The sequence below is a fragment of the Lithobates pipiens genome, unplaced genomic scaffold, assembly GCF_037356315.1.
Source record: "Lithobates pipiens isolate NorthernLeopardFrog02 unplaced genomic scaffold, aLitPip1_a1.2 Scaffold_8, whole genome shotgun sequence".
Classification (NCBI taxonomy): Eukaryota; Metazoa; Chordata; class Amphibia; order Anura; family Ranidae; genus Lithobates; species Lithobates pipiens.
Genome location: NW_027507903.1, coordinates 77,068,865 through 77,093,205, shown reverse-complemented (window position 1 = coordinate 77,093,205; position 24,341 = coordinate 77,068,865). Strand labels below are relative to the sequence as shown.

Genomic DNA, 24,341 nt, shown 5'->3' with positions numbered 1-24,341 from the left:
GAGGGTGAACTTTATTAGTAAAACACATCAAATGCCAGCAGGGATTACATTTCATCCTGCCACAGTGTGAACACATCCTCATCATTGTACCACCACCCGCGAAACACTGTGCGAGAAACACCACATTGAAAAAAATAGATGGTCATCACCAGGATAAATAGAGGGTCTTCCTAACAGGGGGTACAGACAACAATAAAGATCTGACAAGGGTTCTAATGCTTCTACTCATACTTTAAGACAGGGTATGGAAGAAACCTGCTGAAATGACAGATGTGTCAGGGGCCAGGCACAATGTTAAGTCAAAAAAGAGGATTCTGTTTGCTCTTTGCTCGCTGGCTTCTCTGAATGTGTTTTTTACTTGTATTAAACGACATTGGCACATTTTTCAGATTGCATGTATAGATGTAGAAGCATTCCAAAGTATGCACATGCAGACGTTCAGGTGGAACCCTACAATCCGTAGTAAGATTGTAGATTCTGATGAATCTAAAACGGAGGTTAGCAGGAGTTTGGCTTTAATTTGTATTTAAATCTGCTAGTACATCTAACCTCCCACCCTGCCTACTGACAATGCTGCTGTCCAAATGTGCCCTCTGTGCTCATTCATCCAGAGTGGGGGAGTTCTAATACAGGAGGTGTGTTACTGGCCTTATCACCAGGTGAGAACAGAGAGAAAAAACATCTAATAATTGGTAAGCCGCAATAAATAAAAATGTTGGTTTGAGGTTTAATACCACTTTAACAACAAGTTGTGCATATAACTATATGTATATGAGTGAGCACCAGTCTATGCGTGTAACCTGGTCATTTATTGCTCAATTGGTCATAGATAATCTAGCAATGTTTCAGATATCCCTGTCCTTTATCAAACCAAAGTTAATAATAAGGATAAAAGTAATATGAGAGAGAACACCAGATATGACATACCGATACAAAGTAATGATTGATAAATATGATTCCTTTATTTTGGGTCTCAAAAACCTATGGACTACCTCCTTTTTAGATTGATCAACATGTACAATCTTATTACGGATTGTAGGAATCCAACTGAACGTCTGCATGTGCATGCTCTGGAATGCTTCTACATCTAACATATACATGTAATCTGTAAAATGTGCCAATGGGGTTGCAAAAAAAACACATTCAGAGACCTAATTTTGACATGCATTTCAAATGTGGGGAAACACCTGTCTATGCGAGACCTTAATAAGAGCTATAGCTTAATCTTTATGTATACTAGCAAATGGGAGCCCATTTATAAATGGGGAAATTGTCCATCTCACTGTTAGCATGGATGATGGGAAGAAGGGTGTTTGTTGGGGGCAGGAGGAAGACCAATAGATTTGCTGGGTGTACATGACTGAGGGACCTGCAGAATGGCAGTTAAAACATTAAACACTTGACCGATTCCTCCCCCCCCCCCTTCTAAAATGACCAGACAACACATTTTATTTGGAGTCGGATGGCCATAGAAGCCTTTTTTTTGCAAACCCTTAACGTTTTTGTTAAGGTAAATTGTTTTCTTCTATAGTTCCCTCTGATATATAACACTAAGCTCCCCAGTGCATGTCATTTATAAAAATATACTTTATAATAGCTTAATTCAGAGCGCCGTTAGGCACTCAGCTGACTGTACGCTGGTCTCCTCTCCAGATCTGATAGCTGCAGGAGGAGGTGCTGGGAAACCCTCGCTGATGTCAGCTGAGAAGAGGAGAGGGGGAGACTGGCAGGCAGTCATGTGAACGCCGAAGGGTGCTCTGAAGTAAGCTATTATACAGCATACAGGCATACCCCACTTTTAAGTACACAATGGGGTTTATTTACTAAAGCTGGAAAATGCAAAATCAGGCTCACTTCTGCATAGAAACCAATGAGCTTCTAACTTCAGCTTGTTCAATTAAGCTTTGGTAATAAAACCTGGAAGCTCATTGGTTTCTATGCAGAAGTGAGCCTGATTTTGCACTTTCCAGCTTTAGTAAATAAACCCCATTGTGTACTTAAAAGTGGGGTATGCTTGTATTTTTATAAATGACTTCCACTGGAAGCTTAGTGTTATATATCAGAGGTAACTATAGAAGAAAAAAAAAGGTTATTTGTAGAGCAGGAAGGAAGGATCAGGGAGCTGACAGGCAGGGGGGGGGGGGGGGAGGAGGACAGAGGGAGACATAAACAAAGAAGAGCAGGGCTGCAGATGACAGTGTCAGGGCTCAGCAGCCCTGATAAATTGTGGTCAGCGTACAGAGGGGAGGGCAGGATCAGATTGGTATTTCAGGTGAGACAGGGGCCAAATGACACAGCACAAGCACTGTGAACAGGATCCATTTTTTTTCTTTTTGGGTTAACAAATGTTTTAAATACAACATTCACAAGAAAGCAAGTTTAATGCATATAATACAGTCAATGCATAACAAATAAACCAACCACACCTTATACCCGGTCTAAGGTCTTTGAAGGCCTTTATATTCACGATTAACTGGTTGTATCGGCCACCCAATCAAAGGCCCCCAACCACAACTACATCGGCTCAGGGACAAATAACCACTTACGTACTACCAGATACAACCTAATTAATACTCCAATGTTACCATTGTATTGTTAAGAAGGGACACCCATACCAAGGATGGGCCCAACCCACAAATTTCCACAAACATTTACCCAGAACTGCCTTCAAAGACCCAATAGACCCCCTGCCTGCTGCTATGACAAGAAAAAATGACCAAAAAATTGAATGGCAAGCTAACAACATAAGAACCGAAAACCCAATACAAATACCCCAACACCTTGAGAAAGTAGGAGGCTCCTTCAAACCAAAACAAACATGGAAGGGAGGGTGGGAGAAAACTGTCTGATACTGTGATGAGCTCCTACTGAGTTCTGACACGACCCCCCTTCCTCTTTACCCACTACAGGGCACACCCTCTGCCGTGAACTCTTCAAATCTGCCAAGCAAAATGCATCATTCTAAATCATCCACTAATACTCTGCCTCTTCTGCAGGCCCCAGTCATGCTGGCCCTCTGCCTAGTTTCACTCAGCTCCAGCCATTTACTATCTCACTGGTGGCAGATGCTGCATTCAGCTAAATTCAGAACTAGAGGCAGGATCTCCCCATGAGAAACACATCTAGCTTTATTACTATAAAGAATGTTGAATTGTACTCCTGCTATGTGATTTACTTTGGAAATAGCAGGGCTTTTATTCACTGAGAACGTTGGAGAATGCAGTTCCGGCACCTCCAGCACTAAATGTATGTAATGGCAAAAGATGCTGTGGTGTGCCGAAGGGTCCATTAATGCTGCCTACTGGGCGATCTATTGTTCCTGTAGATCTATTTTTTTCATGGTGGTCTATTGTTGCTAGGGATGTCTATTATTGCTGCTGGTGGGGGAATCTATTGTTGCTGCAGAGAGGGGCGGGTGCTTATGTTGCGGGGGGGTCAATTGTTGCTAGAAGAGATCCACTGTTGAGGGAGGGGTCTATTGCTGGCTGCTGGGGGAGTTATTATTGCCGGAGAGCATACGTTTTTGCAGGACAGCCTATTGTTACTGGGAAGGTCTATTGGTGGTGGTGAAGGATCTATGTTGCTGGGGGGGAGGGGGGTTAATTATTGCTGGAAGGGATTTACTATTAAGGTAAGGGTCTATTGTTGCTGGCTGCTGGAGAGTCTTTTGATGCTGGGCTGGCTGCTGGAAAATCTGTTGTTGCTGCCAGAGTCTAATATTATTGGGGTCCATTGTTGCTGAGGGAATGGCTGCAGGTAATCTACTTTTCTTGCTTTTCTTGTTGTTATTAACAAATTCCCTACAAATTATTATTTAGCACAAAATGATACTTGGTTCTATATTCTCCAAAAGGGGCAGTACTGGGAGGTGGAACCAAGGGTAGCGACTCAGAGGGGGGAGTTCCTGCATCTATTCTTTGAGAAAAAAAGCCATGAGAAATAGGATTGGCTAGCTTGTCATATGGCCATCCACAACTTTTCCCTTTAAATTATGACTCAATTATAATAAAAAAATATGTAATGCCAGCCATACATGGTTCGAATTTCGAAAGAATTTTCTTTCGAAAATCGTATCTAAGAATTTTCGTATGAAATTCGCACTGTTAGAGGGCTGCAGCAAAAGCCGATTTTCGTGCAGAAATAAAATTTGAGGAATCGGACATGTTGGAAATTTTTGGAAAAACAAATGATTTTCTAATCAATGATGGGAGAATCATGCGAGAAATGGAATAAGAAAAGAAAATTTACGGAGATAAAAGAAAATTTACGGAGAGAAAAGAAGATTCCCGGCCAAGAAAATTATTTTCTGTAGCAACATGAGGTGAAATTGAAGGCTTGGTCGGCCGAATTTCGAAAATCAATGGTTGCACCATCGGATCACAAAAAAACAAATTTTCTGATTTTGAAAAGAAAATTCGTTCGAAATTCGACCGTGTATGGCCTGCATTAGAAAAGAAAATTTACGGAGAGAAAAGAAGATTCCCGGTCACGAAAATTCTTTTCTGTAGCAACATGAGGTTAAATTGAAGGCTTGGTTGGCCGAATTTCGAAAATCAATGGTGACATCATCGGATCACAAAAAAAACAATGAACTTTCTGATTTTGAAAAGAAAATTTGTTCGAATTTCGACCATGTATGGCCTGCATAAGCCAAATTTAGGATAACAGTTGTCTTACAATATGGGAATTTGAATATTAGAATATATCATGTGTTGCTTTTTAGGTTTTAAAATATTGTTAAGCATTCTCTTGCGATTTGGTCTTCACAATCTGTCCTTTTGTTTAGGAAAAGCAAAATGTATATGAAACTGAATCCCAGTGCCTGGAGATGGCCAACTACTGCTCAGTGTGCTTCTGCACATACACAGAACGGCTGCTGCTGGTGATTTGTTCCACATCTTGGAAGGTGATGATCAGCTTGTTACACCCCATGTGTCCTCTGTCTCTCTGGCAGTAAGAGTCGCCTCCGTAATAAATAACTGCTTTTGTTGATGTTAGATTGATATCCAGATTTCTTCTCACTTTATGGAGATGTTATACTGGCAAATTGTCACTTCAGATCTTCTGAAAAATTGAAATTACATGGCTGATATAAGAAATATTTTATTTTCACACACTCGGAGGTTAGCACAGTGGCTGTCCTCTAAACAAAAATCATTTTTTCATTATTTGAAGATGTGGCTAGATAACAACCTTTTGACAGCATTTTTTCTGGACCATTGTTTTGTCCAAAATATAAATGCTACATATTCTGGGAAGGTACAGCTTTTTGGATAATAAACGTTACTTTATCAAAAGGTCTGTAATAGAAATCTGCTTACGATATTAACAAATTATTTATATATTATATCCGATGGTGAATCACTTCCTCTACACCTTATTATTAGTACTTAAATAGTTATATTTTATAAATGATCATTATTTTAAATATTAATAAGGTTTAGAGGAAGCTTTCCCAATTGGATATAATATATTGCATTTGACAGTGTGATGATAACATGTTGTAGGTTGTAGTTGCTTTTTTTCGTTTTTTGTTTTGATATAGTGGTGTTGAGTAGAGTAGCACAGGCTACCTATATTTATTTACTATTAACCAATTTATACATATTATGCTGAATATTGCACTAGTTATCATTTTTCATAGGTATATATAAAACAGTATATTAAGGCAGTCATATTCTACTACAGGCATTTCCCACTCTCTCTACTCCTCCGGCACCAGATGCAGGCTCCTAACGATCCCGAACCACACTATGTGCAACACCCCAATCTTTAAGAAAAAAGGGAGAACGTTGCTTGCTGCTCAAAAGCCAGTATTCAGATTTATTGAAAAAACTGATGCATAGACTCACCGCCTGGTGTTACCAACCTTACGTGTACAAATATGCTCCATGTTGGAGTGAAATGCGTAAGCTCGTAACACCAGGTGGATGAGTCTGTCTATCGGTCTTTTCAATAAACCGTAATACTGGTTATTGGACAGTAAGCAACTTTCTCCCTTTTTTCTTGAAAATTGGAGTCTAGACATGTGTGATTCGGTTCACAACAAATTTGTTAGTATTTGTACATTCGGATCAGTTCGAACATCTAAATAGGTAAAAGAACCAACATACCAAAATTACGAATAAGCGAAATAATGAACACATGAAAATACGAAACAGTAAAAGAAAGAAAATGACATCTATAACTAATTTACATTTTAGATTTTCAATCCTCTGTAATTTTGTATGTTCGTATTTTCATTTGTGTATTCGTAATTTTGTTTGTTCGTCTTTTCGTAATTTTGTTTGTTCGTGTTCTCGAATCGTTCTTTGAATGGATAGTGTAAGTGTATCTTAATATGTAAAACCAATGGCCATTACTCCATACTCATACTCTTAGCCCTTGTACACACGGTCAGACATTCTGACAACCAAATCCGTTGGATTTTGTTTGACGGATTTTGTCCGAAACTGTTGCATACGCACAGTCAGACAAAATTGTCGGAAAATCCGATTGTAAATAATGTGATGACGTTATTTCGTTACGACGGGACTAGGTTCAGGCTAGTAGCCAATAGCTTTGGTCTAGGAATTTGTTCTGAGCATGCGTGGCACTTTGTCCGTCAGAGTAGGCTACACATGATCGAAATACGTCCGATCGGAGCATGTTGTCGGAAAATTTTATAGACAAGTTGGAAAACTTGGTCCGTCGGAATTCCGATGGAAACAGTCTGATGGAGACCACATACAGTCGGATTATCCGACAATACGGTCCGATTGCACACATTCCGTCGGAATCTCTGACTGTGTGTACAAGGGCTTAGACCTCTCTGCTGCCTTCAACACAATTGACCACCTGCTCCTCCTCAGCAAACTACACTCCCTTGGCCTCCGTGATTCCGCTTTATCCTGGTTCTCCTCCTACCTATCTCAGCACACTTTCAGTGTCACTTACAACTCTATCTCCTCTACTAAGGATGAGCCGAACACCCCCCAGGTTCGGTGCGCACCAGAACCTGCGAACAGACCTAAACTTCGTGTGAACTTTAGAACCCTATTAAAGTCTATGGGACTCGAACATTCAAAATCTAAAGTGCTAATTTTAAAGGCTAATATGCAACATATTGTCCTAAAAAGTGTTTGGGGACCTGGGTCCTGCCCCAGGGGACATGTATCAATGCAAATTTTTTTTTAAAAATGGCAGTTTTTTGGGGAGCAGGGATTTTAATAATGCTTAAAGTGAAACAATAAAAGTGTAATATTCCTTTAAATTTCGTACCTGGGGGTGTCTATAGTATGCCTGTGAAGGGACGCATGTTTCCCATGCTTAGAACTGTCCCTGCACAAAGTGTAATTTTTGCAGGAAAAAAAGTAATTTAAAATCATCCGCGGCTATAATGAATTGGCTCCCCGTAATACAGAGAACAGTCATTGAAAGTCATTGATAAAAAAAAAAAAAGCGTGGGGTTCCCCCAAATTCAATTACCAGGCCCTTCAGGTCTGTGATGGATATTAAGGGGAACCCCGCGTCAAATAAAAAAAAATGGCGTGGAGTTCCCCCTAAAAATCCATACCAGACCCTTTATCCAAGCACGCAACCTGGCAGGCCACAGGAAAAGAGGGGGGAACGAGAGAGCGCCCCCCCTCCTGAACCGTACCAGGCCACATGCCCCCAACAGTGGGAGGATGCTTTGGGGGTCTGTGACCCTTCAAAGCACCTTGTCCCCATGTTGATGAGGACAAGGGCCTCATCCCCACAACCCTGGCCAGTGGTTGTGGGGGTCTGTGGGCTGGAGGCTTATCAGAATCTGGAAGCCCCCTTTAACAAGGGGACCCCCAGATCACATCCCCCCTGTTTTAAATGGTAAGGGGGTACAAAAGTACCCCTACCATTTCACAAAGAAAGTGTAAAAGAATGTTAAAAAAGACACACACACCGTTGCAAAAGTCCTTTATTAAAAATATTTATATTTTTTAAAAGATTCCAGCGGTGGTAATCCACTCTTGCTATCCAGCGATGGATGATCATCTCTCCGGGGTCCAGCGATGGCTGATCTGATCCAGCGATGGGTGATCTCTCCCTCCAGCGCAGCGCATCCATCCTCTGTCTCCGCTGGCGGAGACACTGCGGGAATCCCGGCAGCCTGACATTTTTTATATGAGGAGGACGGGGCCACCCATCACTTTACGCAAGTGGGAAAGCCTGGCTTTCCCAATGACGTGTGGGTGACCCCGCCCCCCTCTGCATTACATCATCCCTCACGGATCCCAAAACGTATTGAATGACATCTCGGTATGGATGTCACACAACTTTATCAAACTCAATCTTTCTAAATCTGAGCTTGTAATATTTCTTCCTTCCCAGTTCCCCCCCATGACTTTGCCATCAAAAGCGCAACCATTGGTCCCTCCACACATGCCAGGGTGCTGGGTCCCAGCCCCTTACCATGTGATCAGCTGTCAGTCAATGACAGCTGATCACATGATCAAAACCTAAGGCTTGGTGATCGTTTTTTTTTCTCTTCAGGCTGACAGCAGAGGAGTAAAAAAAAGCTGATCACCGGCTTATCTTAAAGGGACATCAGTCCCGCAAAGTAAGAGGTAATTATGCCTCATTTATACCGTCTAACAGTGCCCACAAGTGCCACCTATCGATGCCCACAAGTGCCACCTATCGATGCCCACAAGTGCCACCTATAAATGCCCACCAGTGCCACCTATCAATGCTCACCAGTGGTGACAATCAGTGCCACCTAGAAGTGCTGCCTATCAGTGTAACCGATCAGTGTCCATCACTGCCACCCATCAGTGCCCATCACTGCCACCCATCAGTGCATTAATGACAGACAAAAATTACCCATTATAACATTTTTAAACAAAATTTAAAAAAAATTAAAATTTGGTCGTTTTACATTTAAAAATAAAAAATAAAAAATCGCACAGGTGATCAAATGCCACCAAAAGAAAGCTCTATTTGTGGGGAAAAAATTATAAAAATGTCATTTGGTTACAGTGTTGTATGACCGCACAATTGTCATTCAAAGTGCGACAGCGCTGAAAGCTGAAAATTGGTCTGGATAGGAGGGGGGGTTTAAGTGCCCAGTAAGCAAGTGGTTAAAGCAGTTGTATACCCTCGCAAATTTTTATTTTTTTTAAACCTGTAAGGCAAAAGGCATAATAAACTAGTATGCTCTGCATACTAGTTAATTATAAAATACTTATCTTGGAACAAGGCGTTGGCAGCTGATCCCGGCCATTGCTGAGGGAGCTGACATTTCCCCTCGGCATGTCTTCCGGGTTTGCGGCACCGGCACTGTGAGTGGCCGGAGCCGTGATGTTGTCACTCATGCGCGCGGGAGACTTCTTTCCTACATGGTCCAGCAGCTTCTGCCGGATCTTTAGCCGGACCTTCACCACGCATATGCCGCTGCATATAAAGTGAATATCTCCTAAACCATACAGATTTAGGAGATATTCATTTTACCTACAGGTAAGCCTTATTATAGGCTTACCTGTAGCTAAACATTTTCAAAAAGTGTATACAACCACTTATTACCCCAACACTTCATATTCCTGATATGTGCTTGCTATACTATGTATTTGTATATTGTATATGTATCTTATTCTCTTTGTGTTTCCTTCATGTAAAATCCCTAGTGTTCCTGCTAGTCCCCTTGCTTTCCTATTAAAAACTGACCACACTAAGCAGGGCAGCACACCGTGGTCAGTTCTCTGGCTATTCTGGGAACCCTCCACTCTCCTCCAATAATCAGGCTTGTCCTGACACGCCCCCCACTGCACAGCCATTCACTGGGAAGCTCAGTGTGCCCCAGCTCGTATGCAGCTGAGAACAGACTAATTGTGATCAGTGGGAAAGTGATGCTGTAAAACGCATCAAAACTGCACTGGAACACACCTGTCCTTATGTAAGGTTAACAAAAAAGAGAAAAAGAAAATTCACTGGACTGCATCAAAAATGCATCAAAAATGTGTGTGCAGAAAAGCATCTGAAACGTATCCGGACTGCATTTCTATGGAGTGAACTGGCCCTGAATAAGGACATGTGTATTTCAGTGCATTTTTGATGCATTTTTGATGCATTTTACATCATTCCAGTACAGTCCAGTGCAGGAAAAATGCAGCACGTTTTTCTTTTTTTTTTGAAACTGCAAGCACTGGTGTGAGCTATGACATTAAAGACCATGTAACCTACTTCCATTGCATTTTGATGCAGAAAAAAAATGCACTGGACTGCATGTAATGTGAATGGGCCCTTAAGAAAAAAGAGGGGGGAAAATGCATCAGACTGCATGAAAAATGCCCCAAAAACGTATCAAAAATGCACTGGAACGCATTGAAAACGCATAAAAAACACGCATCCAGACTGTGTTTCTATGGTGTGAACTGGCCCTAAAACATTTGCTTTAGATGCACTTTAATCTTTTTTTGGTGAACTTGCTTTTTCCTATTGTATTTTAATGAAAGTGTCCCTTTTGTTGTTTAGGTCTATGATTACTGTGACTTCTCCATGCTTTGCAGTGATGATTGCAGGGATAGTCAGAGGTTTGCTGGAGGCGAGTTCTTGGCTACTAACAGACTTATCATCTGGACCCAGGATGGGCACAGCTATATCTACCAGCTGCTGAACAGGTGGGCCCACATAGGACTGGCATATGATAAGTCCAGGTACAAAGTAAGCTGTTTGTAAGTGCATTGTAGAAAATCCCTGCTTGTCACACTTGATCAAAACCCAGAACAAAACCCTTTGACATTAGAACATTTGGCTTGAGTTTGGCACAAGTCCTCCGTCTTTATGTGAAGCAGCAGGAGATGAAGAAATAAGATTACCCGAGTAGAACTTGATTGGGCAGATGGTGCTGTGATTTCCAGGAACAAAAAAGTCATGAATTACCATCTTAGCAACTTTTCTTTCAGTGCTAAGAATTGAACGCAGTCAATCACCTTTTGTTTGATGACACTTTAATGCCTTGTGCCTTTTCTTTACACAGTGGCCTTTCCAAAAGTTTATGTCCGGGAGAAGAAGGATTACTGAAAGAAACAATGACCCCTCACTTACTCTGCTCCACAAGTGTCATGGAAAAGGTACATTAACAACATCATAATAAAAAATATAATGCTTTGTCAGCATAGCCATCGGTCAAGCAGTTTGTTAATCAAGTTTGGGTACAAAACCCAAGAACCACAATGTAAACTATAAATTAAACATTCCAATTCAATATACATTATGTAGAGATAAACAGCAAAATACATTTATTGTCAGAGTTTCTCCAAACCCCTTGCGCCTAAGGGTAAAACAAATGCTAATGCCTATGCACAATATTACAACTTTGACACGCGTTAGTAAAAACCGTACAAAACTACTTTGCGCATCCAGGTGGATTATACCACTTTTTTTTTTCATGACAAATTTGGCTTTCAATTGGAAGTAAATGGTAATGGATATCTCCTGATATATAAGGAAAACTGGCCTAAAACAGAAAAAAAAAAAACACAAAATAAAATTTACTGCTCCTGGCGATCGCAGCGATACCACATATTTGTATGTTAGTTGTTATATGTAACCGTAGTATAGCCCAGAAACAATAGTGTGCAATGCATTTTGGCTTTTTTTTTATCCTACCTGAACACACACTGGCACTTATTTAAACAAAATGCTGCCCCCCTCCAAAAAAATACTGACCCTGACATTGACCCAAACACCATAGCTCCCAACTGTCCCTGATTTGGAGCAATGTCCCTCTTCCTCCTCATTTTGGTCTGATCTATATATTTGTATATAAAATGTTCTTTTTATCTTTCAAAAAGTGTTTCTCAGGGCTAAACCTTTTCATTCCATTTCTAATTTGCTGTATTTGTAAATTTTAAAAGTCAATATAAAGAAATAGTAGTGCTAAAAATAGCCCTTGTGGATTTAATTAACTTTTTTTTTTTGGTTAATTCTCCTTTAAGGGGTGTGGCAGGGGGCATGTCTTAGGGTCCGTTCACACAGGGGCAACACAACTTTCAACACGACTTTTGGAGGCAACTTGGACACGACCTGAACACGACTTGGGGCGACTTACAACACGACTTTAAGTCGCCCCAGGCCAGGCGACTTTTGCCGCAGCCAATCAGAAAATGAGCTCTCAAGAGGGAACTCCACGCCAAATTTATTTAAAAAAAATTTGGCTTGGGTTCCCCCTCCGAGAGCATACCAGGCCCTTAGGTCTGGTATGGATTTTAAGGGGAACCCCCTACGCTGAAAAAACAGAGAGGGGGTCCCCCCCAGATCCATACCAGACCCCTATCCGAGCACGCTACCCGGCCGGCCAGGAAAGGGGGTGGGGACGAGCGAGCGCCCCCCCCCTCCTGAGCCGTACCAATGCCAGACTCCTCCGCTAGTAAAAGAGCTAGCAGAAGATAGCAGAGGAGTCCGGCGAGAAGACCCCCGGAGCTGTGCAATAAACTATTTTAACCCTGTGTTGTGTTTTTTTTCAACTTTTTTTCACAGGTGAATGGGTAGGGGTACGTTGTACCGCATACTCATTCACATAGAGTGGGGGGCCGGGATCTCCCGGATTCCGATAAGCCCCCCGCCCGCAGACCCCGACAATCAACGGCCAGGGTTGTCGGGAAGAGGCCCTTGTCCTCATCAACATGGGGACAAGGTGCTTTGGGGTGAGGGGGCCGCGCGGCCCCCTTCCCCAAGGCACCCCCCCATGTTGAGGGCGCGCGGCCTGGTACGGCTCAGGAGGGGAGGCGCTCGCTCGTCCCCACCCCCTTTCCTGGCCGGCCAGGTAGCGTGCTCGGATAAGGGTCTGGTATGAATCTGAGAGGGACGTTTTTTCGGCGTAGGGGGTTCCCCTTAAAATCCATACCAGGCCTGGTATGCTCTCAGAGGGGGAACCCACGCCAATTTTTTTAAAATAAATTTGGCGTGGAGTTCCCTCTTGAGAGCTGATGATTATATAGACAGAGATCCGACTTGGAGGCGACCTCCATTGAAATCAATGGGTATCGGTCGCCTACAAGTCGGATTGAAGTAGTACAGGAACCTTTTCTGAAGTCGGAGCGACTTCAGTAGTGTGCATTAAGATGGCTCTCATTCACTTAAGGCCCATACACACGATCAGACTTTTTGACAACAAACATGCAAATTAGCTGTTTTGGAGCAACATCCGACTGTGTGTACGCTGCATCGGACAAACTTTTTTGGCTTTCATCGGACTTTTGTTGGCTGTGTGAACGGACAAACTTTCTGGCAACAAAAGTCCGATGGAGCAAAGTCTGATCGTGTGTACAGAAAACCATAGGACTTTTGTACAAAGTACAAACAGGCATGCTCAGAACCAATGCAAAAGATCAGACAACATTACAGAAGTTGACCAAAGGTGGCAGTAAAGAGCAGAAAAACCACGTAGTTTGGTGAAAGTTGGCTGAAAAAGTCCTGCTGTGTGTATGCAATACAAGTTCAGGGCCGACACCCTTTGTACAAAAATCCAAGGGAAAGTTTGTACAAAGTCCTATCGTGTGTATGAGGCTTTACATTGATTTTTAAATGTCCGACCTGAGGCGACTAGGGATGACCTGAAGTCGGATCTGAGTTGCCCTGTGTGAACGGACCCTCATGCTAGTTTGGTGTCCCTCATTCCTATTTTAAAATTTTGGGAGGTATGCCAAACACTAACCCTGGCACTGACCTAGATCAAACTTTGATTTACTTTTTTTTTTTTTGTATTTTTTTGTATTTCATTTCATTATTATTATTATTATTATTATTATTATTTTTTTTTTTTACACAGTTTTTCTCCCTGCAAGTAGAGAGAGAGAGATACAATGTATCTCTCTCCTCCATTTAGAGAGACAATTTTGGGGTGGGCTTCACAGTGACTGATCACTGTAATAGCCAATCAGAGGCATAGCAACACACATGCTCTCTGCTGATCGAAGAGTTCTAGCTCTGACTTAAGCAAAGCTATATCAGACCTCTGCAGAGTGACCACTGCTTCCATTGAAATAGTAGCAGTTCTTCTCAGTAGCTGAATGCTCAGGAACAAACGTTTGGAATGGCTCTGGGAGGGATTTACCTACTAAAAGCAGTATTTACCATGTCTGCTTATTTTTTTTTTTTTTTATTTCAGTTTAGGATTGTAAACCCTTACATATACCCACTGAAGTAACTAGCCTCAGATAATAGGCAGAGATGAAACAAATCCTCCTACATAGGTTGCACCTGTTTATCTGCAGCTCTTCCTTTATACAGCTTGTCTGAGATTTCAGAAGGCAGAAGGTGAGGAGCTGAGGTTACACTCTGCATAGGTCAGAGAGCTGAATGGAGGGAAGGGAGACACCTCCCTTCCATGTCACCTATTTATTTCTGGTGTCATAAAACCTGTCAGAAGTGACTAATTTAGATAGCAGATGAATGACACTTGGTGCTCTGGATTGAGACAAGTACACACTAATGGAGGATATGTTGTGTTCATATTTCATGACAGAGGTTTACAACCACTCGAAGGGTTAGGATTAGGTTAATGGGTAAGGTTAAAAGAGAGGTATTGCCAAAGCTATTTGGTCATACGTCTCCTGTGGGTCACAGGAGTGCACAAATTTTTGCATTCCTGTGACCCGAGAGGAGAATTCTGACTGCTCTGTGCAAACCCACTGCAACAGAGCAGGTACTGTAAGTATAACATGTTTGTTATTTTTATAGGAAAAAAAACAAGACTTTACAATCACTTTAAGGTTGACATCCACCCAGATGCCTGACCAGCAGCTGGCTCAGCCTCTCAGTGCACCGATGAGAGACCGAGGCAGTTGCTCCTGCCCCTCCACAACTGAGGAAGAGCAGAGAGTTGTGAATGACAGTCATCGCTCTCTGCTCAGTGAAGACCGAGAACTGAGTGAGCTGTGGTCGTGATTGCTCAGTTCTTGGTTTTAGGCGGGGGACAGCTGCAGCATCAGATTAATGCTGCAGCCATATAGGTGAGTATTTATGTTGGTTATTTTGATTTCCCACACTTCTCCTTTGGATTTATGAGTATGTTAGCTATTAGGATTAGACGTTTATTTTAGGAGTAATAGTTTGGTGCTAAACTAGCTTGAAGATTAGGAGGGATTTTGGCAAGTACCAGTATCTGTAAGCTTAAATATATATTTTTTTGTGAATGATAACCCAATTTTCTGGTGCTTATTATTTGTAAATGTCATTGGCTTTAAAAGTTCATTCATCCAATGGCCAAAAAAATAACATACTGTACCTGGAGTAATGCAGAAGTCCATATAATCTGTATTGATATTTTCCTGCAGAGCTTTTCATGTACAATGGCTTTCATGAACCAAAGGAAAGAGCCATTTTATAAGATACTTTATTCTGGCAATTCATCCGGTAGACTTCATTTCTGGCATGTCCCTGATGTTCCAGTGTCACAATTTGATGGTTCGCCAGTAGGTAAGTCAATATTTATACTCTTTAATAATATATAGTTGATTAAAGTACATTGAATAAGTTCAGTAGACGTAATTAAGCACATGCATGCACCAGATCTTCTAAATTGGTCTTCTGATTTTAATTAAAGTTAACTTGTCCGTAAAGTGGTTGTAAACTCTTTTGTCTTACTTTTACCTATAGGTAAGCCTAGAATAAGGCTTACCTATAGGTAGTGGAAATATCTTGTAAACGTGTGTCGTTTAGGAGATATTTCACTTGTAGTGCGCCAATGTCGTCATGTGCTGTGAAGAAACGGACCACCGTGCCAGTTTGCATGCCACCGTGCATGCGCGGGAGTGATGTCACGCATCTCCGGCCAGTCACAGAGCCGGAGTTTGCAGCCTGGGAAAGGAAGAGGAGCAAAGATAGACGTGGCCTGTAGAGGGCACAGCGTGGGCTTCGTTTGCAGGTAAGCGTCATATAATGGGCTAGTATGCATTGCATGCTAGCCCATTATGCTTTTAATTTTCAGGTCTTGCGGGGAGCAAAAGAGGAAGTAAAAGCCGCTGGGGTTTACTTCCTCTTTAACAAATTCATGTTTGGTGTACACAGAGCCTAGAACACCAAAGGCCTATTGCACTAGGATGTACAACCCAAAGCTCAAACACACATGCTATAATCCAGTGGATTTGGATACAAGGTTGGTCATTGGGGCAAGAAGAAATGCTGTACACCTTTCTTCCACCATACTGGGAAATGAATCACCAAATTTTAGTTAAGATATATGGGAACTTGTACTTCCAATGTATTCAAAAAGCAAGCATTGCTAAAGCTTATTAAAAGAAGATGGTGTTAGCATGGTTTGCTGGAATGAATCTGTAATAGTACTACTACTATCTACTCATGTGTTTTGGCTGTAAATACAGAACAGAAAAAAATATTTATTAATACAGGTCTATTTAATGAACAATAAAACAAAATCATGCATTGACTATATTCTGCTTTGCAATCCTGATGATTTTGTCACTACTTGAGTCACTGACCCAGAACAAGTAAATGCATGTCAGGTGGTCTGAAACTTCACTGGCCTATCCCTGTTACAGGTCAGTGACCCGCCACGAATTAAAGGAATAACCTGTACAATATGCCAGGTCATATGTTTCTGACCTTACAGGTTCCCTTTTTTATTTGAAAGCATGCTTGCATAGGTTCACAAGCTTTGTTTTAAGTTTTACAGATTGGTAACAGTAGGTGCTAAGTAGGGGGAGTACAGCCAAAGGTCATTTGGTTTTACTTCTCCTGCAGGGCCGGTGCTACCACTAGGCAAACTAAGTCTCAGCATCAGCAGGCAGCTGCAGCTCCGTTCGCACATAGTGCCAGAGGTGCAGCGGTGGAGGAGGACTATGTATTTGTCCCGACTCCCGAATGAATAGAAGCAAGCAAACATTCATTAATGGACGCTGGTGAGGCTGAATTTGATGGGTGCTGGTGAGGCTGCATTGATGGGCTCTGGTGAGGCTGAATTGATGGGCGCTGGTGAGGCTGCATTTGATGGGCTCTGGTGAGGCTGCATTGATGGGCTTGAACGCTGCATCACTCCCCATCACCTGCCTGGCCCCCCGCCCCCACTCTTACCCCATCCAGGTCACGGCTTCCCCCTTGTGTCACCTCCTGAGTCCAGACGGTTGGTTCTCCTCCCGACCAATCAAGACTTAGGAGCCGTGGCCAGTTGGGTCTTAGGACTCCTGGCCAAACTTCCTTCCTTCCCACTTCCTGATTGGCCGGGAGGAGAAACAGAAAGACATTAGCGAGTATTATTCGCAGTGTTCTGCGCTCCGGAGCCAACCCTTTTTTAAGCCAATTAAAGCCCCTGGTTCTAATCATGTGCTTCTAACAAAAGACTCCATTGGAATCTATGCGCCCATCACCCTACATGTAGATTAGGGGCAGGATGCATGGATTAGGGGGCGGCACCCCTGTACCCTGAATGGACGACCGCCACTGAAAGGGACTGTTCTAAAGACTAGTTACAAAGTGAAGAGCGCCCTTTTATTACTGCTTATTGTTTTATGGAGTATCCCACAGCTCCCAACACTCTACTCCAGTTATTCAGCAATAATTTTAAAAGAAAGACAAACCTTGCACTGTTCATTGAGCCTAAAGAGTGACTGTTGCTGTGTGCTTGGGTACTGTTGCACTAAACTGGAAAAGGTACCTTGGCCAAATCAGTGGGCCCTTTCGGGGGTGAGTGCTACAGTATGGAAGTCACTTTTTGTAGTGGCTTGGTGAACACCAAACAGAAAACTGGAACTGAGGGCACTGCCAATAGGGGGCTCTCTACACTGGGCTTTGTGTGTAAAGAATGTAACTTTTGGAAAATACCTTTACCTTTTGAAACATTATGATATCTTTTCCTACAAGTGCTTGCTCTTTATTTTTGAAAAAAATAAAAAAAGACGATTTAAAAAAAATAAATGAAAGTAAAATTTTATCCCTTGGTATTTTATCAGTTGTTTATTGACAAGAATCAAAAGCTGTGGAATATTGGGGAAAACAAAGAGAATCGATACTTTAAAACAATTGTTTTCTTTAACAATTAACATATTTCATCGATAATTCTGTTAAAGAAAAACTGTCAATGGCAAATATTTGCTTAGCATCAATTGTAAAGAAGATAAGCACTTTACAAGATAAATGCAACAAATAATTATATTATGTTCTAGATAGCATGTGTTTATGTGTTCGATAACTAGACTTTCATTACACTTGGTTATCAGTGTGCTTTTTTTTTCCCTCTAGAGATACCACTAAAGGTAACAATAACTCTCCAGGAGATGTTTGACAGACATAAATCAATGTCTGAAGGAATCATAGATCACCTGTGTGCTCCCAGTGAAGGGGTGACACTTGCTTCGGTCACCGCATCTTTGTATATATCCAGCCTTGATAAGCTGGTTTGTGGTTGTGAAGATGGCAACATTGTTATCACGTTTGCATTGCATGCTGCCAGGGCAAGACTCTTACGAGACCACCCTCTTCTTAGAGGTATGTCATTTATATAAGTGTCCTCTTATGCTTTAGAAGTATATTTTAATTAAAGTTGGGGATCAAAGTTTTCACGCTGCATCAGGTTCCATGTCAATATCTTTCATAATTCCCTATGGTATCCAGTCTACTTCTGTCATTTTGTAAGGCTTCATTCTAGTGTTGTATTAATATTATATACAGTAGAGCCAAGCATTACATAGTTACTAAAGTTAAATAAAGACACCAGTCCATCCTGAGTGAGTGTCTACAATTGCCCCTATCCCTGTACATTGCACACTCACATTGGTCCCTACCCTCAAGGAGCCCACAATGCAAGGTCCCCATTCATATACTAGGGCCAATTTTGGACAGAGGCCAATTAACCTACCTGCATGTCTTTGGAGTGTGGGAGGAAACCGGAGTACCCGGAGGAGACCCATGCAGGCACAGGGAGAACATGCAAACTCCATGCAGGTGGTGTCATGGTTGGGATTCGAACCAGCGACCCTATTTACTGCTAGGCAAGAGTGCTACCCACTACACCACTGTGCCCAATATTTCCACACAGCAATTACCTATCAATTTATATCCATAACCAAAAATACAAAATGTGTTTAAGAGTACAAATCAAAAGACATAAAGTTAAATAGTTAGGTTGAAAAAAGACACAAGTCCATCTAGTTTAGCGATGGCGAACCTTGGCACCCCAGATGTTTTAGAACTACATTTCCCATGATGCTCCTGCACTCTGTAGTGTTGTTGAGCATCATGGGAAATATAGTTCCAAAGCATCTGGGGTGCCAAGGTTTGTCATCAATGATCTAGTTCAACCAACAGAGAAGGAAAAAAAAAAAAAACTCAATATACACTATCCTATACCCACAATTGATTCAGAGGAAGGCAAAAAACTAATGAAGCAATTTGCTTCAGTGGGGGGAAAAAAAATTCCTTGGAGGTAATCTTATATACTCTGGATCAACTACTCCTGGTGTTATTGCCTAAAAAATGTGTATTCCGTTATATTTTGTGCATTTAGGAATGCATCCAGATCTTTTTTAAAACACTCTCCTGAGCAGGCCACTATTAGTTCTTTAGGGACCTGATTGATTGCTTTTGGCGCCACTCAAAGTAGAAATGAAAGCATATCCCTGTGTCTCACAAAATGGGGTGCAGGCTTGTTCTAATACCAATCCAGGGGGTTAGTAAATGTAAAGAGTAAAGGATTGTCACAACTCCCAACCAGCCAAGGTGAAAAAATGATATGACTCCAAATGACAAATTGATGACCCCTATGACTAAGCCATAGTGGGCGGGAGCGAAATGCATCAGGGTGTATGGATTGGTGGAGACATGTTAGCTGAGGCCACTCTTTATTGGTCATTCACCTGGGCTGGCCGTAGCACCGATCCATTATCCTTTACATTTAGTTCTTTAAAGTGTTTGTAAACCCTTTTTGTTGACATTTACCTATAGGTAAGCCTAGGCTTATAAGACTTACCTATGGGTAGTGAAAATATCTCCTAAACATGCGCCGTTTTGGAGGTATTTCACTTGTAGTGCGCCAATGTCGTTATCGGTGCATTCACTGTGAAGAAATGGACCAATGTGCCGTGTATTCCCCCAGTGTGTTCCATGACTGAATGCTCCCTCACGTCACGTGACTCCGGCCAGTCACAGAGCTGGAGTCAGTGGCACCGGAAGGAAGAGGGGCAAAGATGGACGCGGCCTGCTCAGGGGACAGCGTGGGCTTCATTTGCAGGTAAGTGCTGTATAATGGACTAGTATGCGATGCATACTAGCCCATTATGCTTTTCATTTGCAGGGTCTTGTGGGGAGCCGCTTGCAGACCGCTCCACACACAAACACTGTGGCAGGGAGGCCACTCTGTGCCACATCTACGTGATCTGACACTTCCGGGTCTGGGGCATCAAACTGCCAGGCCCTGACGATCGTTTGGGAGACATGCCGAATGGCAGTCTGCCTATGTAAACAAGGCATACTGCCATTCTGTGAGAGGGAAATGTGCTGATCCTGTGTTTCTGCTAAGCAGGAGCAGGAATCTTTAACTTTCCCCAGTAAAAGCAACTCTTCCACAGTTAGCAAGCACTCCCTAGGTACATAGTTAACCCTTTGATCGCCCCTGATGTTAACCCTTTCCCTGCCAGTGTCATTAGTACAGTGACAGTGCATATTTTTTTTAGCACTGATCACTGTTTAAGTGTCACTGGTCCCCAAAAAGTGTCAAAAGTGTCTGATTTGTCCCTGATCACTGACATTACTTGTAAAAAAAAAAGTAAAAAAATTAAGAAAGAAAAATATCCCATAATTTGTAGACGCTATAAGGTTTGCGCAAACCAATCAATATACGCTTATTGGGATTTTTTTTTTACCAAAAATATGTAGCAGGATACATATTGGCCTAAATTGATGAAGAAATTAGATTTTTTTTTTTTTTTATTGGATATGTTTTATAGCAGAAAGTAAAAAATATTGTTTTTTTTTTGTTTTGTTTTTTAAATTGTTGGTCTTTTTTGGTTTATAGCCCGAAAAATAAATAACGCAGAGATGATCATACCAAATGAAAGCTGGATTTGTGGGGGAAAAAAAGGACAATTTGGGTACAGCATTGAATGACGGCGCAATTGTCAATTAAAATAACGCAGTGCCATATAGCACAAATGGTGGGAGGTAAAGCTTCCGGGGCTGAAATGGTTAAGGAATCTATTCCTCATTTTCACAGCTCTTTCTTTAAAGAAGCCTTGTCTGTATATGAAGGTTAAATCTCTTTTTCTCCACATGTAATTCATACCGCTTATGTTTCCTCTGTGGAGTATAAAAACATTTAAAAAAAAACCCAGCCACACATAAAACTAGTCTCTAAAGAAATACAAAACCCAAAAATCACAACAAAAGTAAAAAAAAAAATCAAAACCATAAAGGAGTTCCATATTATTCTCCCTTAAGGGATTTATATATTCTGAGTCAGAACTCCAGATCCATTAAATGGCAAATCAAATCATTGTTTTATAAATTATGTAGTGGTGACTTCTCTAGAACTGGTCATCAGGCTTGTATTATTGATGTACAAAGAAAGAAATGTTCATAAAACCCTGGGTGCAAGTATAACTGTGCAGCATATACAATAACTACCCAATACAATATATTCTAGGCGGCAATTCTGAAACCAAACACTGTCAGCGTATTGAATTTTTAAGATTTGTGCACACAACAGCGGTGGTTGAGTGGTTGTAAACCTTAGACATGAAATATGAACAAAACATATCCCTCTGTACTGTGTACTTGTCTCAATCCAGAGCACTACGTGTGATTTCTGTCTGCTGCCTCGTTCCTCTGCTATCGGCATAGGTCACTTCTGACAAGCTTTCCTGACACCAAAAGATAAAAGGGTGACAGGGGAGGGAGCTTCAGCACACATCCTGTGTTGGGACTTCGTGCAATTCTACAACCATCCCAGCCCTACTTCCAAAGGCATTGCATCCATCTTCAAACTACTGATAAATCCAATGTACTGTAGTCGTTCAAAAACTCTTTAATGCAATATTGGGAACGGATAACCCACCTTACTTTTACCATCTCACAATGGCATCGGGCTCTGGCCTCCACTCAAAGCATGCCACTGTATTACCCATTGGGAATCGATGGAAAACATCTTTCATTATTGTTTTTTTTTTACATTTGCAAAACTGACACGTATATATCCCATTGCATCATCAGCACACAGCATGTGATTGACAGCTTCAGCTCTGTTGCTGTGTGAAGAGGGGTTTGTCCCTTCCCTCAAATCAGGTCTTAGAGCTCTTCTCACTGTGCTCTGCAGAATATAACTTCAGATCCCTGCCCCCTGCTTTCTGAAAGGTCAGACAAGCTGTATAAATTCTGCACTTTAAGAGAGGACTGCATATAAACAGGGACGACTTATGTAGGAGGATTTCTTTCATCTCAATTGAATCCAGTCACTTCAGTGGGTATATGTAAGGGTTTACAACCCTTTTACCTGACCACATTTGATTTGGGTGAACCAATACCTTCGGGTTCATCTTATATTTATGTATACTTTTCTTGGGTAAGGCCCCTTTCACACTGGGGCGTTTTTCAGGCGCTACAGCACTAAAAATGTCGTCTGAAAAAATCTGGCCCCTTATACTCCAGTGTGAAAGCCGGAGATTTGCGGGCGCTTTTAACCCTTTATTCGGCTGGTAGTGGGGGTTAAAAGTCCCCTGCTTGCGGACAAAAAGGGCTGCTAGTTTTAGCGGCACTTTACTGATGATGCCCCCACGCTGTCAATGTGAAAGGGCTCTTATGCCGCGTACACACGACCAGACTTTTTGTCATCAAAGGTCAGACAGAACAAGTCCATCAGACAATTCAATTGTGTGTGGGCTCCATCGGACCTTTGCTTGCCAAAAATCTGGCGGACTTTAGAAATAGAACACGTTTTAAATTTTCCCACCGGAACGCCGCTGGACCGAGAAATCCGTTCGTGTGTATGCTAGTCCGACGGACAAAAAATGACGCTAGGGCAGCTATTGGCTACTGGCTATGGACTTCCTTATTCTAGTCCGGTTGTACGTCATCACATTCAAATCCGTTGGACTTTGGTGTGATTGTGTGTGGCCAAGTCCGTTCATTCAGAAAGTGCGTCGGAACTCTGCCGAAAGTCCGTCGGGAAGACTGTCGGACCTAGTCCATCGAAAAGTCCGGTCGTGTGTACGCGGCATTAGGCAGTGTTTCTCAAACTTTTTTCTTAAAAAAATTTAATATTTTCACGGCACACCTGAAATGATTTAACAATTTTTGTGGTTAAGAACGTATTTATTTTTACATATATATTTCATTTTAAATTGAATCTGAAGGATGTGCCTGCTTTCGAGAGCAAATCAGAGTGAAGTGATTGTAATCTTCTTTGTACTTTCAATGCTTCCTTGCTTTTATTTAAAAGTTTCTCTTACAGAGTTCCAGACTTGATTAAAGGGGTTGTAAAGCTTCGGGTTTTTTCACCTTAATGCATCCCGTGCATTAAGGTGAAAAAACACCTTGCACTCTCCGCCCCCCCCCCCCCCCCCCCGAGCCCCGTTTTACTTACCTGAGCCCCGAATCTCCATGGGCGTGAACCTGCATTGCTTTCCCCCAGCTCTTGTGGGCTCTTCATTGGATGATTGATAATTGCAGTGCAGCCATTGGCTCCCTCTGCTGCCAATCAAATCAATGATGTGGCGTGCTAGGGGGCGGGGCCGAGTGAAACAATAGGTGACTATGGCCACCAAGTGTATCACACGGGAGAAAACCCGCAAGCTAACCCCCTTGGGAGAGCGCTTCCCAGAGGGGGGTTAGTTCTTGCGGGGAGGAGCCGACACAAGGGACCCCATAAGACGAGGATCGGGGCCATTCTGTGCAAAATAAACTGCACAGTGGAGGTAAGTATATGTTTGTTATTTTATTTATTTTTTTATTAAACCTTTACAACACCTTTTAAGTATTTCTCCATCGCTAAAAAATGAACAAACTTTATAAGCTTTAAAGTTGAAATGGAACAGTGTCTATTGTTATAATTTGAGCGATCGGGTTCTCCCGAGATCTCGCACAAGTCCCGCATTACAAAAGGAACCAATGAATGACAGACTGACAGAGATTGCATTTTTATATACTATGTGCGACATTGATTTACCATTTAATTTTTCGATATGTTCAATGTTTCAAAATGCTAGCCATTTTAAATATTTTTCAAAACTCCTGCGGCACATGTGCAAATCTCATGTGGTGCACAAGTGTGCCACGGCACACAGTTTGAGAATCACTACTCTAAGGCCACTTTTACACTGTAGCCACCCGTGCGCTAGCACTAAAGCACCGCTCGTTCTAGTGGCGCTTTAGCACTGTTTAAC

General features: G+C 42.0%; 1 protein-coding gene across 4 annotated transcripts in view; it reads left to right on the top strand.

Annotated features, from left to right (window-relative positions):
- Positions 1–24,341, top strand: part of WDR72 (WD repeat domain 72) — a 451,594-nt gene that overhangs the window by 138,128 nt on the left and 289,125 nt on the right. For all 4 annotated transcript variants that reach the window (XM_077473505.1, XM_077473507.1, XM_077473506.1 and 1 more), the window contains exons 7-11: positions 4,787–4,906; positions 10,486–10,631; positions 10,991–11,084; positions 15,291–15,432; positions 18,211–18,456. In XM_077473505.1, the coding sequence (XP_077329631.1) occupies positions 4,787–4,906; positions 10,486–10,631; positions 10,991–11,084; positions 15,291–15,432; positions 18,211–18,456 (748 nt within the window). The remainder of the gene's footprint in view (positions 1–4,786; positions 4,907–10,485; positions 10,632–10,990; positions 11,085–15,290; positions 15,433–18,210; positions 18,457–24,341) is intronic.